Genomic DNA, 17,119 nt, shown 5'->3' on the forward strand with positions numbered 1-17,119 from the left:
TCTGGGTGATGAGTTCCTTCTGAAGTCTGGAAAGATGTACAGATAACTTGCTTTTTGTCCTCTCAGTTCCGGTAGTCGGTTCAGGGACTAAGGAAATATCTTGGGAAATGACATTTTTGTACCTTTTTTTTTTTTAAAGAACATGTTCACTGTTCTAACCTTTTGCTCCCTCCATTGACATGAGCAGCCCAGCCCCAGTGAATCAACACCGTAGTTTTCCTTCATGTTCAGGCAGAACAAATAGTGTAAGAATATGAAGACTAAAAAAGAGCAATCGGAGAATTCTCTTACCAATGCACTTAGCAGCTAACTGCACTGGCTTTGGAGTCAGATAGCCTGGCATTGGAATCACTAATCTAGTTTTTAACAGCTGGGTGATATTGAAGGAGGTAACTAGTTTATCTAGGCATCCACATTTTAATCTGTAAAATAATGAAAATAATAATAATACCTACAAGATAAAGTTATTCTTGGCTTAAGTCATGTAATGCACATAAAGCTTTTAACACAATTCTTGGCACATAAAAAAAAAAACCTTAGCTACTATATTTTATGATGATCAACATACTTGACTAATCAAATTAATTGTGAAACCTAAATTCATTATTAAGTTTAACATCTGGATTGGGCAGCTATGATGATCAAAATGGAGTAAATGTCTTATTTCCAATTCTTTTTCTGATGGTACCTTTGATTCTACCTTATATGTATAGCTGGGCTTGCTAATGCTTCCAAAATCAATGTATTAATATTAAAATGTTAGGCAATGATCGACAAATTAATTTTCTTCCATCCTCCTTTGGTTTTTTCCCTTTTAAAAATCGTATTTGAATTTAGTTAATTCAGTGAATTTAACTTAGAAGCTTTAGAGACGCTCTATCTTTTTAATCAAATGGTTCATTACCGATTCACTGACAATTTTCAAATCATCATTTTAAAATGCTGCCTCTGGGGGTGCCTGGGTGGCACAGCGGTTAAGCGTCTNCGCCTGGGTGGCACAGCGGTTAAGCGTCTGCCTTCGGCTCAGGGTGTGATCTCCGCGATCTGGGATCGAGCCCCACATCAGGCTCCTCCGCTAAGAGCCTGCTTCTTCCTCTCCCACTCCCCCTGCTTGTGTTCTCTCTCTCGCTGGCTGTCTCTATCTCTGTCGAATAAATAAAATAAAATGCTGCCTCTGATATTATTTCTCTATTTTCTTTTTTCTCTCTGTAACCGATATAGATTTTGGGGGAGGGGGAATGAAAAGAGAAGAGAATTAAATTCATCTTGGCCAAGTATCTTCTGCAGAGCAGAGGTCTGCTAAATATTGGGCTAAATATTCTAGGTCNTAAAATAAAATAAAATGCAGCCTCTGATATTATTTTTCTATTTTCTTTTTTCTCTCTGTAACCGATATAGATTTTGGGGGAGGGGGAATGAAAAGAGAAGAGAGTTAAATTTCATCTTGGCCAAGTATCTTCTGCAGAGCAGAGGTCTGCTAAATATTGGGCTAAATATTCTAGGTCGTGTTGGCACCGTCAGCAGCAGTAGAACATGGGGATAAAGCGGGATGTTTGAACCAGGAGAGCAAGGCAGAGGCCACGGGATAGTGAACAGACCAAAAAAGCAGTGATGATTCTGCAAGAAGAAGAAATAGACACAACCAGCAGTTGGATGATAAGGAAGACCGGACTCTGCCTAGCAGAAAGGAAAGCCCGAGCACAAAGATAGCTTGTGAGTTAAGTGGATCAAAACCAGAAATCTAGGCAGACAAGCATCCCACAAAAGGAGCAGGCTCAGAAGTGGGTCAGGAAGCCGAATGGACAAGGAGTGACCATCAAGAATAGGTCCAACAGCCAGGGAACCATTTGTCTCTTGGTTCTGCAGAGGGCACCATCCCACCCAGGAATTTCTTAGAATTTTTGGTTGGGGCAGAAACCTACGGTATGGACAGTTTAGAACTGGAAAGTTCTAGCAGAGAGGTCAGTCATCTGAATGGAAGAAGGAAAAAAGAAGGAACAGCTCAAGACAGATGCTGACCCAAAACTTGTTTGGTGAGCTACATTCAGATAAACCACCAAGATCAAATGGCATCCACCCAGTAACTTTTAAGAAATTTAAGGCTACAGCTATGGAATGCATGTCGAAAATGGACAGCCTGTCTTTGGAAATCATTGCTGTGAGGGTAATTTTATTCTTTTTATTTATTTATTTTTTCTTCAGGATTCTCTCTACCTCAGGGCCAAATACCTTAAAGGTCTGCTCGATTTTCAAACTTGTATTTTTTCAGTCCAAAGGACAGTCCCCAGGAGAAGAGATGCATGTTATCCAGAATTGCAGGGAGCCAATGTGGGCCACGTTCAGGTGGCTGTGAGGAGAGTAACCTGACTTAAGCTTGCCATGGGGCACTGGGCAACAGCGAACAGGAACTGAGGGAAACCAGGGTAATAAGGGGAAATTACAGGAGTGAATCATGGACTGTAAGAGGCACGTGTTATAAAGCTTCCTAAACAAATGACTAGTGGACCTTCCCTGAGGTTTGCTTATTAATATACAGACTGTTTCCCTTCATTGACTTTGCGCTTCAAATAGCTAGGTGCACATGTCCTGTGTGGGAAAGACTCCATGAAGAAAGATGAAGGGAAGTAAAGGGTAGGAGGTGGTCCCAAAGGCAAACCCCTGAGCCCTTGATTAATGTGAAATAATGGAATAAAAAGCTGGAAAGTGTTTGGTTTGCAGGCGCCTAGAATAATTACATGCAAAATTTTTTGTTATGTTTTTATGTATGTCAACTCTTTATGTAATCCTTTTAGTGCATTGCAGTCCTCAGGGGCACTAACTTTGACTTTAAACCCATTCAGCAAAATCTGTGTGTTTTGGCATTTTTCCATTATGTTCAAGCTGAAAAAAGTCAAGCTCTATATTTTTTTCTAAACCTTGATAGAACCAGAAAGAACCGAAGTCATTTTCTGGCTTATAAGCAGGAAGAACTTGCTCCTTTAGGGCAAACTGGTCCCTTGGTCTACAAAAAGTACATAAACAACTACAGTTACAAAAATGCAAAGCAAATATTTATGCATTGTTTTTCCACAATAATACCAAAGATGTGAAGGAAGCAGGTCTTCTCAGTGAGAAACCAAGGGTTCAGTTTGGTGATGTGAATTATGATATGGGTTTGAGCTAGAGAAATATTGCTTCAAATGTGGCTGCTTTGAGGACAAGCTGGGGTGGGGGCAAGGAGGATATTTATTTTCTCTGTAGGAATGTAGACTACCCCATGCCTATACATCCTTGCTTATATTTCTGGTGAATGTGTGTATATGTAAATGCGGGTGAGTGAGTGTTATCAAAGATCCTTGAATCATTGAGCTCAGTCCTAAAACCTAAGAACTGCAGGTTAGGATTTGATTTCCCACAGTAAAAACCATTTCAAGGAGATGACTAATGATAGCAAACCAGTAGAAATTCCATGCAGACTGTGCTCTTGATGACTTGTATTTTGAATAATTTAAAACTGACAGTTACCAGTAATTCCATTACTAGGTATATACTGAAGAGAAATACACAAGACCTTGTACATGAAGTTTCATAGCAACATCATTCATAATAGCCCCGAAGTGGAAGCTTTCCAAATATCCATCAGCTGATTAATAAACAAAAATGGTATATCCATACAGTAGAATATAATCAGGCAATAAAAAAGAATGAAGTTCTCATACATGATACAATGTAGATGAACCTTGAAAATATTATGTTAAATGAAATAAGCCTGTTACATAGGACTACATATTGTGTGTTTTCATTTATGTGAAACGTCCAGAAGAGACAAATCTATACAGAGACAGAATAGAGATGGTGGTTTCAGGTTGTTTTGGGGGAGGGGAGCAGGAATGGAAATGACTGACTACTACTGGATATGAGATTTTTTGAGTGGGGAAAGGGTGATGAAAATGTTCTAGCGTTAGATTGTGGTGATGATTGCACAAATCAGAGAACATACTAAAAACTACTGAACCACATACTTCAAAGTGAACTATAGGGTATATGAATTGAGTCTCAATTTTAAAAATAAAAAACAAACACTGAATGACTCAGAGTTCGGGCGGAGGTCTTCTCTGGGATGTGACCCTGTATGAGTACTGGGTGGCAGGAACATGGGCTCTGATTTCAGACCATCTGGATGAAAATACCAGCTCTGCCACTTACCAGCTGCATGATCTTGGGCAAATTCCATACCTGCTTTGTACTTCAATTTCTTCATCTATAAAATGGGGAAGTAATTGTACATCTCTCATGAGATTGCTTTGAGGATTAGATGAATTAATAATGTAAGTCCTTAGAACAGTACTTGGCACTTAATCAGCACATATAAACATTTGTTATTGTTAACATTAACATCTTTACTGAAGTGTTGCCTTTGTAAGACCTGGGAACAAGGTCATACTCTGGTGGGTAGGAGGGACATTTCATTTATAGAAAGTGGCTATTCCCATTGGCAGTCATCCCAATCAGGTGTGGCTTAGAACACCTATCATTGATGTAACCTCATACATACTTTCAAGCTTATGAAGCCTAACATTTATTTAGGTAATGAGACTTTGGAAAGCAGGACCTCACACCTCACCAAAGTCCAGCTTCTTTTCTCTGACCCTAGGGCTGTTGGCATCAGATTCTAAGGATTGTAGACTTAGCAGATTCCTGGTGATGGAATTAGGTCAGTCCCTGCTTCAGAGAAAGGCATGGAAAGAGACAGGAAGCCTTATACTGGTCAGGCAATGATATAAGGAAACTGAATGCACACCTGACCCTTGAGCTCGGAAAGCAGCACTTCCAGAAGCAGTTGAAGGTAACTCTATTGATTGTGATTCCCTTCTGCCACCCAGAGCTCCAGTAAAGTCCTACTAAAAGGCATAGCCTGAACTCAGCCGGACTGTGGGGAGTGAAGAGAAGGGTGCACTTCATAGTCCCGAGAGCAGAGGACATTCCCAAACCCATGCTATCCCAAGGCCAATGGAATAGTTGCAGAATTCACTGGAGAGCTCAGAAGTCCCAGGCTCACAGGAGATCAACAGAGGTGCAGTCCGTGGTCGTTAGATGGGGTAGAGGTTGCCAAGTCCAGAGCACAAACGATGCGGTGGGTGGGGGAGGGGGAGGCAAAAGCCGAGGATGACAGAGAAGCCCTGGCACTGCCTGCAAAGGGCAAGATGATACAGTGAGGGACTGAAGTCCACAGCATTGGCACGTGTGTCTTAGAACACCTGTCATTGGTGTAATCCCACACATACTTGCAGGCTTATGAAGCTTAATATTTATTACGTCTGAGATAGACAAACTGTCAAAACCCAAGAGTCTAATTAAGGCAAAGTCTTCCACATCATTTTCCATAAGAAGAAAACTTATTGAATCTCTCAGCATTCTATCTACCCTCAACTTTCTGTATTTGCCTTTATTACTGTTTTATTTTTACTATTTTAGGACTGTTTACCTGCCATTCTCAAACATGGGCTTATGGGCTTCCTGAGGACAACAACTATGGAATTTTAAACGTTCTTCTCTCTTTTTTCTTCTTTGCTTATTAATTTCTGGGCCACCTTTGCTTAGCTGAGCCCCTGACTTACATTAAACACTCAGTGAGAGAATGAATCTCAGGGTGAGGATAATTTATGTATGAGAATCTTAGGTTTCAACTAGCCTTGGGTAGAAAGATGAGATCCAATTACATTTCTTCTGTTCCTTTCCTTCCATGAGATTGGCTGAGCCATCCAATTTGATGCTCCCATGCAGGTCAGCCCCCTCCTTTTCTGACCCAGTCTCCCATTTTCTGCTCCTCTGTGCCCTCGGAAGTTCCTGAAATAACACCAAGAACATTTTACTATGCGCACATCTTTTTTTTTTTAAAGATTTTAAAAAATTTATTTATGTATTTGGAAGAGAAGGAGAGACAGCATTCGCATGGCAGGGGAGGGGCAGAGGGAGAGAAACCCAAGCAGACTGCACACTGAGCATGGATCTCAATGAGGGGCTTGATCTCATGACCCTGAGATCAGACCTGAGCCGAAACCAAGAGTCAGATGCTTAACCAACTGACCCACCCAGGGGCCCTGCAGATCTTTCTTAAAAAATGTCCTCCATATATATGCTTAACTAATACTGGACCTTTCACCTTTTAGATTGCTCTATCTTGATCCCATTGGCTGGCTGCTTTTTCACTGACAAAATGTTGATGGTTCTAGAATCAGATCATTTGATTTCTTCTCTTTTTGTTCTATATCTGCTTTTCTTGGGTGAAATGGGGCCATGGAGTAGGGTGAATGTTCCGCAGAGTTAGAAGGCCAGAGCGGGGGCGACTGGGTGGCACAACGGTTAAGCGTCTGCCTTCGGCTGGGCTTGATCCTGGTGTTATGGGATCGAGCCCCACATCAGGCTCCTACGCTATGAGCCTGCTTCTTCCTCTCCCACTCCCCCTGCTTGTGTTCCCTCTCTCGCTGGCTCTCTCTGTGTCGAATAAATAAATAAAATCTTTATTAAAAAAAAAAAAGAAGAAGGCCAGAGCGATTACGTAGGGGAGTAGATTGGAGATGGATGTTAATGCTATACTGTGGAGTCTGAATNCTATCTGTGTCGAATAAATAAATAAAATCTTTATTTAAAAAAAAAAAAAAAAAGAAGGCCAGAGCGATTACGTAGGGGAGTAGATTGGAGATGGATGTTAATGCTATACTGTGGAGTCTGAATCTGGTGGGGTTTTGTGTTTGTGTTTGTTTCTTTGAAGGGAGGTTTTAAGCAAAGGAGCCACACAGTAAAAGCTCTAATTCTGAAAAATAATTTTTGGTGTGTTTTAAATGGTCTAGCGCTAACAGAGTTTAAATCAGGGAGATCAGCTGATTCCAGCTGACCGTGGGAAATGGCAGTGAGTATAGGGTGGGGGAGATGGATTTAGGGCATTTCCGAAGAAGATTGTATAAGATTTAGTGACTATCAGTTATGGGAGAGAAGAGAACAGAAGTCAAAGGTGACTGCGGTTTCTGGCTTGGCTAACGCACAAATGGTGATGATATACAACCAGTAGGAGATAGAAAAGGACAAGAATAATTAGCCATGGTCTGACTTGGTGGTGTTATTGGAGTAAGTAATCTCCCTAGGTCTCTCACGGTCAGTGTCTCCCGGGGATGGCTGGCAGCTCATCAGTTTAATTGGCACAGATGTAGGTAAGGCCTCAGGTGACAAATGACAAAAATATATCAACTGACAACATCTTCACCAAGGCTTCATAGCTCTTTCCCCTTTAATCAGGATTATCGCAAAAGCACAGCATAAGAGAACTAACATGAAAATCAAAATATTTTGGTCTAAGTCCAAGTTATGCCACTTACCAGCTGTGGAATATAGAGTGTTTCACTTCTTTGGGCCTTATTTTTTTTTTAATCTGTAAAATGAAACACTACTACTTGCCTCACAGGGTGGGGATAACAACTAATANTTAATCTGTAAAATGAAAAACTACTACTTGCCTCACAGGGTGGGGATAACAACTAATAAAAATGTAGAGAAACTGGGTTGTGAAGCAGCAGATGCGAGAGCTGGCTTGAACAAATGCAGTGCCGGTCTGAGGAGCCATTTAGGCTTAGGGTTTGAAAATGCAAGATCCAGGGTTAGAAGGACAGGTCCAATGCTCTGTAATAACCGCATGTCTCTAACTTTGATGCAACCTGGGAAGATACCCACTCAATAATCTTAAGTGGCTTCATAAGCTCCGTGTTACATTCTCATACTTCATGCACCCGTGGTATGTCCCAGGTGGAAGAGATCTCAAGCATCACATGCTTTTGTTTTTCAGATGAAGAGTCTGAGGGCAGAAAGGTTATAAAATGTGCCCGAGGTCACAGAGACCGATAGGAACATGGGTGAGAGCCCATGGTTCTCAACTTCCAGCTCAGGACTTGTCCACTCTGTTATGGGGCCTTTCCATTGCTATTGAAAAAAATACATCTCACTCTGACCAAAGAATCAGCACTGAGAGTCTATTTCTTTTGTCTTTCTTTTCTTTTTTTATAGGATTAAGTTTATTGGTAGGAGAATGATTTACAGCCTAAAATTAATCTTTGCTTACCCAGTCCCCCAAAATAAATTTAAAAAGGTAAACCAATAGACAGAAAACTTCTATAAATACTTCAATACACACTACATCAAAAACTAATGACGTACTGTATGGTGACTAACATAACATAAAAAAAAATACTTCAGCATTTCTAAGTCCTGAGGGAAAAAACTCACGGAAGTAGATTTACATCAGCAAGGGGGTGTTGTTAGCCAGCACCTTCCACCATCCTGTGGTAATGGAGAACATGTATTGTGCAGTTTCAAATCCAAAGTCACAGGAAATTTACTTTCCCCACTTCTCATGCCACTCCTCCNCCAAAGAATCAGCTTTGGAGAGTCTATTTCTTTTGTCTTTCTTTTCTTTTTTTATAGGATTAAGTTTATTGGTAGGAGAATGATTTACAGCCTAAAATTAATCTTTGCTTACCCAGTCCCCCAAAATAAATTTAAAAAGGTAAACCAATAGACAGAAAACTTCTATAAATACTTCAATACACACTACATCAAAAACTAATGACGTACTGTATGGTGACTAACATAACATAAAAAAAAATACTTCAGCATTTCTAAGTCCTGAGGGAAAAAACTCACGGAAGTAGATTTACATCAGCAAGGGGGTGTTGTTAGCCAGCACCTTCCACCATCCTGTGGTAATGGAGAACATGTATTGTGCAGTTTCAAATCCAAAGTCACAGGAAATTTACTTTCCCCACTTCTCATGCCACTCCTCCAAACTGTCATAGCAAATGTAGAAATTGCATTAAAAATAAAGAAAGAAAGACATTGCATTTTGATTATCTGATCTTTGGGGCACCTGGCTGGCTTAGTTAGTAGAGCATACAACTCTTGACCTCGGGGTTGTAACTTCGACCCCCACGTTGGGTATAGGGATTCCTGATAATGAAATGAAATAATAAAATGAAATGAAATGAAATGAAATAAAAAATTCTGTGATCTTTATCATCCGCGTTCATATAATTACCACTTCCCAGCCCCTTATTAAGGAGACTCTTGACAGAGGCCACCCTGACATTGGGCTGGGCAAGGAAAGAATGTGGAATGGGAAAGGATTTGTCCTCTGTCCCATGGCAGCTGGATGGCTATCAGGTGATTCAGAGAGGAGAACCTTGGGTACCATTCCTGACACTGATTCATTCGTGCATGTGCTGCTTTGAGAGCTGAAGTCCGCTCTAGGGATGTGTTAGGCGGTGAGTCAGGACACTGTCAGCTCTGATTGCTCCCATTCACAGTCTAGGGACATTAGTATCCCCTACCTCCCACCCTGCATAGTCAAGAGTGCACAATACAGGTGGTGTGTGTGTGTGTGTTTAATTTATTGAGATATAACTCACAGAGCATATGCACAATACAGTTTTATTGAATGGGTAAATTTATTCAGAAGTCAGTGGTATTCTTTCAGGCAAGAACATTTATTAGGGCCCCCAAAATCCTCATTCATTTGTTTACTGATATAAGGAGCTTTATTTCTTTTTCTAAAAGTTCTAATACCTATGAAAACTCAGATGTTCCCAAGACTAGTAATAATAACAATAAAATTTAACAATAACAATAAAATGTAACCTTTAATGAATGCTTATTGTGGTCCCACGCTGTGCTAAGCATTTTGTGTGCCTTTTCTCATTTACTCATTACAACATCCCATTGAGGGAGGCACTGTTATCAACTCTGTTTTATAGCTGAGGAAGCTGAGGCTCAGAGGTCATACAACTTGTCCAAGTTCAAAGAGCTAATAAGGGGGAAAGCAGGGTTTGAATGAAGGTCTGTAGACGCTAAAACCTCACTTTCTACCGCATCAAGAACTTCCCAGTTTTCCTCAAAATGGCTGTTTACACCTTAGGAAAAAACCATGAAAAAAAGTTGGTAGGTATTTAAGAAAAAATACTTACTGCGGAGTTGAGGATGCTGGTGTTCAAGTTAGACCACTGCGGGCACAATTAACAAGAACACATTTGAAGAACTGAAAGAAAGACGAGGAATTGAAGGCCAGTCAAACACTGGTTTTCTTCATGCTTGACTATGAACCAGTCTTGCCCATTCAGGTTATATTGACCAGATACTTACAGATTTCCTCTCACTGCCTTTCCCCCAAGTGTTAGGATGCCTGACATGATTTTGACATGGCCTTCTCCAAGCATTTCTCTGACTGAGAGCCAGCAAGTAAAATCCTTGCAGTTTCCATTAGAAATAGTGTTGTTATAAGCATCATATAATATTGGAAGTTGACGGTGATAGCTGGAGGTGACAACTGATGGCAGGGTACTTTGAAGATTTTTGAAATGTGCATCTACTTTCTGTATCTATATATGTAAATATTTAATATTTTTTATAATTTATATATAATTATATGTAATACCTATTTAATATGTATATATTTATCTTACATGAAATTTCCTGTTCTCCAAGTCGGCCCCTTGACACCAGCATCCTTTGGATACACCAGAGAATCCCCAGGCTTCACTCTGGAGGTAGATGGACTTAGACAAGCACATATGGAAAGAGAGCAGTTGTTGCTCCAAGCAGGCAGATGGAATTGTGCCCCGAGTATTTTTCCAAAAGGAAATAAGAGCAAGAAAAGAAAAGATAGGGGGATAGCCCGAGCAGAAGTAGTATAGGCAGGAGGACGAAGTTCAATGGACTCAAGTTGAACAGGGGAGTGGGTGGACAGGTGAGGAGATCCACCCCACACTCGTCTGACGTTCTACACCAGTGGTTTCCAGCAGCATCATTATCTGGAGATTTTCTAAAATGTTCAGATTCCTGGGCCCCAGCCATGATTTGGTGACCCTGAGAAAGTCAGGTCATTTCTTATTTGTGCATTATTAGGTAACCCGAGCACATGGGAGCTTGGTGAAGCTATTGTATTTGCAGACTGTCTTGTTATGTCACAGAGGCCGTGAGTTGACTTGCACCTGCTGCCGACTTGCTGTATGATGTGTGGCGGACTGCGTGATAGTTTTCACTTGCTCCATCTTTAGAATCGAGACACAGAATGCTCCCTCCTATGACAAAGGAAAGGGAGGTAAAAGCATAAAAAGCAGTGTGAGCATCTTGATAGGAATAAAAATTCAGATATAACATGAGTTCCACATTTTATTTAGGTAAACCAAACATATCAGCATGATTTGCCTCCTTTCAGTGGCTTCCAGAACTGTGTATCTGGCAGGGGGTGACCTAGACCCAGGGCCTCCCTGTCCTAGAGTAGTGTTCTTAAAATATCCACAGGGGCCTTGCATCGGTTCTGGGGGGGGGGGATGCTTATTAAAAATGCAGATTCTCAAGCCCTACTCTACAGAAGTGGAATTATCATCTCTGACTTATGGCACCTGGGTGTCTGTGTTTTAACAAACTCCCCAGGAGATTCTTATGCACAATGAAGTTTAGGGACTGTTGCTCTGGACCGTAAGCCTTCTGAGATAGGAATGGAAATATATTCCTCATTGTAGCCTTTGCATTGTATTCAGGATAATAGATGGCCAAATAACATCTGTGTAGTAAAAGAAGGCACGAAGAAAGAAATTATTTCGTCCTTGATCCTTCTAGTAGCATGTTTTCATAATCAGAGGCCTCGGTAGGCCATGTATAGGATGGCTAAGGCCAGCTTTCAGCTGTACGTCCTGATGAGGAGGGAGCTTTATATTAAGGAAATGCCCCTTTCACAATGATCCAGAATGACTTTTAAGAAGAGCCTCTGGGGAGCTAATTAAAGAGCCAGAGGCAGACAGGCTGCTGAATTAGGTCTTTGGTAAGCCACTGAACTCAAGAACAAAAATCATAGAGCAGGAATAGCCATGAAAAGCCTGAGGTGGGGGAAGTGCACGCTCGCAGGGAAAGGCCAGACAGCAGATCCTGGTCAGTAACATGGTAGCTAGAAGGGACAAGGCAGCCATACATCCGGATTCCAGAAAGTGTTAAGTCTCTATCCAGAGCAAGACACAACACTGGGATTACAGACACTTCTGAGTCTACCATTAGTGACCCTTGGTGGGTGAGGGGAAGTGTGGTTTGGGTGGAGGGTGTTCATGGGGCAGAAGAGCCGCCCCGGGGAGTAAAGTGCAAAACTCAACGTTGTCAGCTCCCTCGTTTTTAAAAAGGACTTTCACTTTGTCAGTTTGGTCCCTTTGAACAAACACCTGAGGCTTCTTCAGGGCCAGTGGACATAGACTTCCCTGATGAGGTAATTGTTACGAATTGCTATTTATGATGATCATATAATTACATTTTGTGTTCTAATGTTATTTGTTTAAGCCACTCTGTAGTGTAACCCCTCGTGGACTCTGTTCTGCTGTTGTCCCACATGTCGCCATATGTTTTGACATTTCCCAAATTAAGAATTCCTTTCTTCCAGCTTTTAGTTAGGTAGAACCTTCAAAGACATATTTATTTATTAGAGAGAGAGAGAGCATGCATGCACAAGAGAGGGGGGAGCGGAAGAGGGAGAGAGAGTCCCAAGCAGACTTCATGTGAGTGAGTGTGGAGCCTGACACGAGACTCCATCTCATGACCCTGAGATCATGACCTGAGCCAAAACCAAGAGTCAGACAGACCCTTAACCACCTGTGACACCCAGGCACCCCTAGATGGAACCTTTAGACAAACCATGTAGTAGGAAGAACTTAGGAGACTCTCCCAAGAATTAGTAGTGCAGATGCACAGTACCAGAGATGTGCAAATAGCAGAGGACCTGGTGACAGTCTGCTAACACGTATTGCTTCACACACAGCTAGCTTCACACGACATTGCAGGAGCCGAGCCAGCATGAGTGATGTAATCACTCAGAAATAGCGGCAGAGTCCCAGCTTCCTTCCTCGGCGCGCTAATGGATCATCCTTAACCTCAGTTCTCTAAAACCTTTGAATAGCATGAAAGAAAGCCTAGAAAGGGGTAGGACTTCCCTAGACTTCCTTTAAGATGCAAACAATCTGGCCCAGGCCTGCAGAAACCACATAGATCACAGCCAATGACTGCTAAATAAAGCAGCAAATCCCTCTAATTAGAAAGGCCAATTAAAGAATTCAAAGGGAAATGGTGAATCCCTTGTGGTGGAAGAAAGGTGCCTTTTCTTCTTTCTTGAAAATGGTAATCATGTGTGTGGTATTGTCCCAGGGTAAGTACCTTCAGGACCACTTGTGACCAGCATTGTGGCAAGAGAGTGAGTCATCCGGGACTAACAACCTGAGATGAGGCAGCCAAATCTGCTAAGTGTGTGCTCTTCTCTCCTTTTCTCTGCTTATCTCCACTCAAACATTTTTGCTCAGTTTTCTGAATCTAGCTTGCAGGCACTGTGGTTTTCCTATGAATGGGAGGATAGTAGATGAGAGAAAAGAGGCTGGGTTAGGCAAAGGATTAGCTGCTGGCAGTGGGTCACTTGAAGAGCTAGGTAACTAAACAGCACTAGGTAAGTGCCCGTGCCCACCTGCGGTGCGGGGTCCTCACTCACATCCCCGACCTAGAGCTTAAGAAGATCCTTCCTGTTAAATCCAGTTAGGCTCTTCGGTAGGGAAAACATACGAAATTGTCTTCTGAGGGATGTACAAAGGAACTGTGTCCACTTGAGATTCTAGAACAACGCTGACCTGTCTTTGATCAACTTTTTTATTAGCTAACATTTATTGAGCGGCTTACTCAGTGCCAAGGATTGGTCTGTGCACTCTCCCTGAATTCTCTCATTTCGTCCTCACAGTGACTTCTTGAAGCAGGTGCTACTGTTCTCTTCCTTTGACAGATGAGAAAACTGAAGCCTAGACAGGTTCAGTAATTTGCCTAAGGACACAAATCCAGTAAGTAGCAGAGACAGGACTTGTACCCCAGGCAGTCAGATCCCCAGTAGGTTCTCCTAATTAGTTACTACACTCCGCTGCCTTTGCTAAGATTGCCTTTGTAAAGTGCTTGTCAACTACAAAGTCATATCCACACATAAAATATTCCTGTTATTATTATTAAAATCCATTTAGTTCTCTGATTCATTAAGATGATATAATAGGCCTATTGAAATTTAGATATATGAGAAAATGTGGAACAAACCAACCTATTTCTAGTGATGATCTATCTTCTTTAAGTTCAGTCATTGAGGAATAGAAGCTCTGGCTGTGATTTCTTTTCATTTTTCATGTATCTGTAAAAAATGAAATAGACTCATTTGACCTAGCCCCTATACTTTTACTAAAGCCTAGTGAAAATAAAAGAAAGTATAGTTAAGGATAACAAGAGAGAGAAGAAATATAAACAAAGCAGTCTGTAACATCATTTAATGCTTTCTCTAAGTCATTTGAATGATTCTGTATGAAGTCATAATGATATGCTCTTCTTTGAGACAAACTGCTTATTTTCTTGATTCTAAGATGCAAATTTTTTCACATCTTGATGTTTTTGAAATTAGTAGATGTCTCGTAATCAACGTGAACATTTAATATAGGACTCTTTACCCTCCTTGCACCCACCAAGAAGCCATTATTAAAACCACTACTTCACATTAGATAGCATAGCATTGGGTCAGCCAATATAGATTGCCCACTGTTTTGCTCTATGGACTCAGTTAGCTTTAACCCAAACTGGGACTTCAGACATAACAGAGGAAACACTGAATATCTCTTAAAGCCTATGTTCTAACATCGAATTGTATGCCTACATTTGCAATTCTAAGTACCATTTCTCCACGAAAAGGGACTACAGTTGACTCCAGAACTAGGGCAGAGAAAATCCAAGATGAGCTCAGAACATATTGCTGTGCTGTAAAGTAAAGAAAGAATCGAAAAATGATGAGGACATGTTAAATGGATACAAGAGCCAACTTGAAAGAGATCCTTCTGATCAAATCTGTCACAATTTGTGCTTTGAAAGGATAATTACAGTAATTTATTATAGCCCACTGAATAAAATAAGAACCCATGGGCCCATATTGATAATAAATAAATATATAAATAAATAATGAGAGAAAGGGAAGCTCTTCTTACAGTAGAATGTTACATCATAAGTGTAGAAAGAACAATAAATTGAATAAATTGAAAAACCACCATTTTGCAGTTATCCATAGTAATTAAGAATTATCAAGGGATGCTGTAATTTTTGGTGAAAAGTTCAGTAAGGAACAGTATATTTCTATAGTCTCCAAATATCTCTCCACAGATTTCTTGTTAATACAAAGGGGAAAATGATAATCTTTCTAATGGAGAAAACTGACACAGAGCACCTCGACCAAGTGATCAAAATTAATGTCACCAACCATGGGATGACCTGACATCATGGGCCTCCTGATTGATACAGCATTTCTTTACATACTGTTCCTTCTAGAAAATGCATAACCTACATGGAAATGTAAGGAACTACCACACAAACTCCCAACGGTTGGGCTGTACTCTTTTAAAAATGTCAATGTCATAAAAGACAATGAAAGTCTAAAATTGTTCCAGATTAAAAGAAACTAAAGAAACATGACAACCAAATGAAATGTGTTATCTTGGATTGGATTCTGAATTGGGCATGGGGGTGGGGAGGATAGCCATAATGGACATTATTGGGACTGTTGGTTAAATTTTTATTTTATTTATTTATTTATTTATTTTTATTTTTTTATTTATTTTTCATCTCACATCGCATAAGTGTACTCTTTAATCCCCATCACCTATTTTACCCATCCCCCCCGCCCCACCGCCTGACCCACCTTACTTCTGGTGACCATCAGTTTGTTCTCGGTAGTTAAGGGTCTGTTTCTTGCTTTGTGTCTCTCTCTCTCCTTTTTTTCCCCTTTGTTCTATTGTCTCTTAAATTCCACATGTGAGTGAAATCATATGGCATTTGGCTGGCTTATTTCATTTAGCATTTTACTCTCTAGCTTCATCCACATGGTTGTAAATTGCAAGCTTTCATTCTTTTTATGACTGAATAATGTTCCACTGTATATGTACACCACATCTTCTTGATCCATTCATCTACCAGTGGACACTTGGCTGCTTCCATAGTTTGATATCGTACATAACGCTGCAGTAAACATTAGGGTGCATGTGTCCCTTTGAATTCGTGTTTTGTATTTTTCGGGTAAATCCCCAGTCGTGCTATTCCTGGATCATAGGGTGGTTCTATTTTTATTTTTTTGAGGAATCTCCATACTGTTTTCTAGAGTGGCCGTATCAGTTTGCATTCTCACCAACAGGCCAGGGGAGCTCCCTTTTCTCCACATCTTCACCAACATTTGTTATTGCTTGGACAGTTGGTAAAATTTGATAATGAACCTTCTGTTAGGTAATAATACAGTGTGAATATTAAACACCCTCAGTTAAGTAATTGTACTATGTTTATGTAAGAGCATGCCCTTCTTAAGAAAAATTGAAGTATTTAGGGGTAAAGAGGCATGATTTCTACAGCATACTTTCAGGTGGTTCAGAATAAAACCATTTTGAAGATTTGTGTCAGTGGGTCTTTCATAGAGGCCAAACTGGAAATTTATAGTCAAAAAGTACTAAGGAAGACAAGTTAGTATGTAAGTTGGTGTTCAGCCCTAAGTTTCAAAAGAGGTTCTTATGTAAAGAAAAGTTGTTTGATGAAAAAAAAAAACCTATTTGGAAAAAGGATTTTTCTTAGGACCTTGAAATCTTGATGTGTGACTATTCTTATTACTGCTGTTAGAATTTGAAAAATAATAATAGCCATTTAGAAATTTAAAGAATTTTTAAGTAAGAACAACTAAATATTAGATGGGGTAATTGGTAAGCAACCTGGAGTAAAGTTCTTTGTGAGGGTATTTGATGATGAGCCAATACACTGAAAAGCAGAATGTGAATCTTGGAATGTATTTGTCTGTAAGAAAATGTTTGGATGAATTATTCTACAGTCTTCCCAAGCTAGAACTAGAATTAAATTATGCATGCATTGATAACAGTTAAGGCTTCCATTGGTATCTTATATCATGTATTTATATTTCTTACATGTGCTGATATTCCTCCAAGTAGCCTATCTTTTTTTTTTTTTACCGTCTTCTGGTTAGTTTTTTTTTGTATTCCATCATTTGTTTTTTGTTTTATTATCT

At 40.3% G+C, this 17,119-nt stretch overlaps 1 protein-coding gene across 2 annotated transcripts in view; it reads left to right on the top strand.

The window, feature by feature from the left end:
- Positions 1–1,727: 1,727 nt before the first annotated feature.
- The window catches only part of GAP43 (growth associated protein 43), a 163,159-nt gene continuing 147,767 nt past the window's right edge, over positions 1,728–17,119 (top strand). Inside the window, exon 1 of one of the 2 annotated variants that reach the window (XM_034658825.1) lies at positions 1,728–2,164. In XM_034658825.1, coding sequence (XP_034514716.1) covers positions 2,012–2,164 — 153 coding nt within the window. In that variant the 5' untranslated portion in view covers positions 1,728–2,011. The remainder of the gene's footprint in view (positions 2,165–17,119) is intronic. The other variant, XM_034658833.1, reaches the window with a different exon arrangement.

Source organism: Ailuropoda melanoleuca, chromosome 1, assembly GCF_002007445.2.
Source record: "Ailuropoda melanoleuca isolate Jingjing chromosome 1, ASM200744v2, whole genome shotgun sequence".
Lineage (NCBI taxonomy): Eukaryota > Metazoa > Chordata > Mammalia > Carnivora > Ursidae > Ailuropoda > Ailuropoda melanoleuca.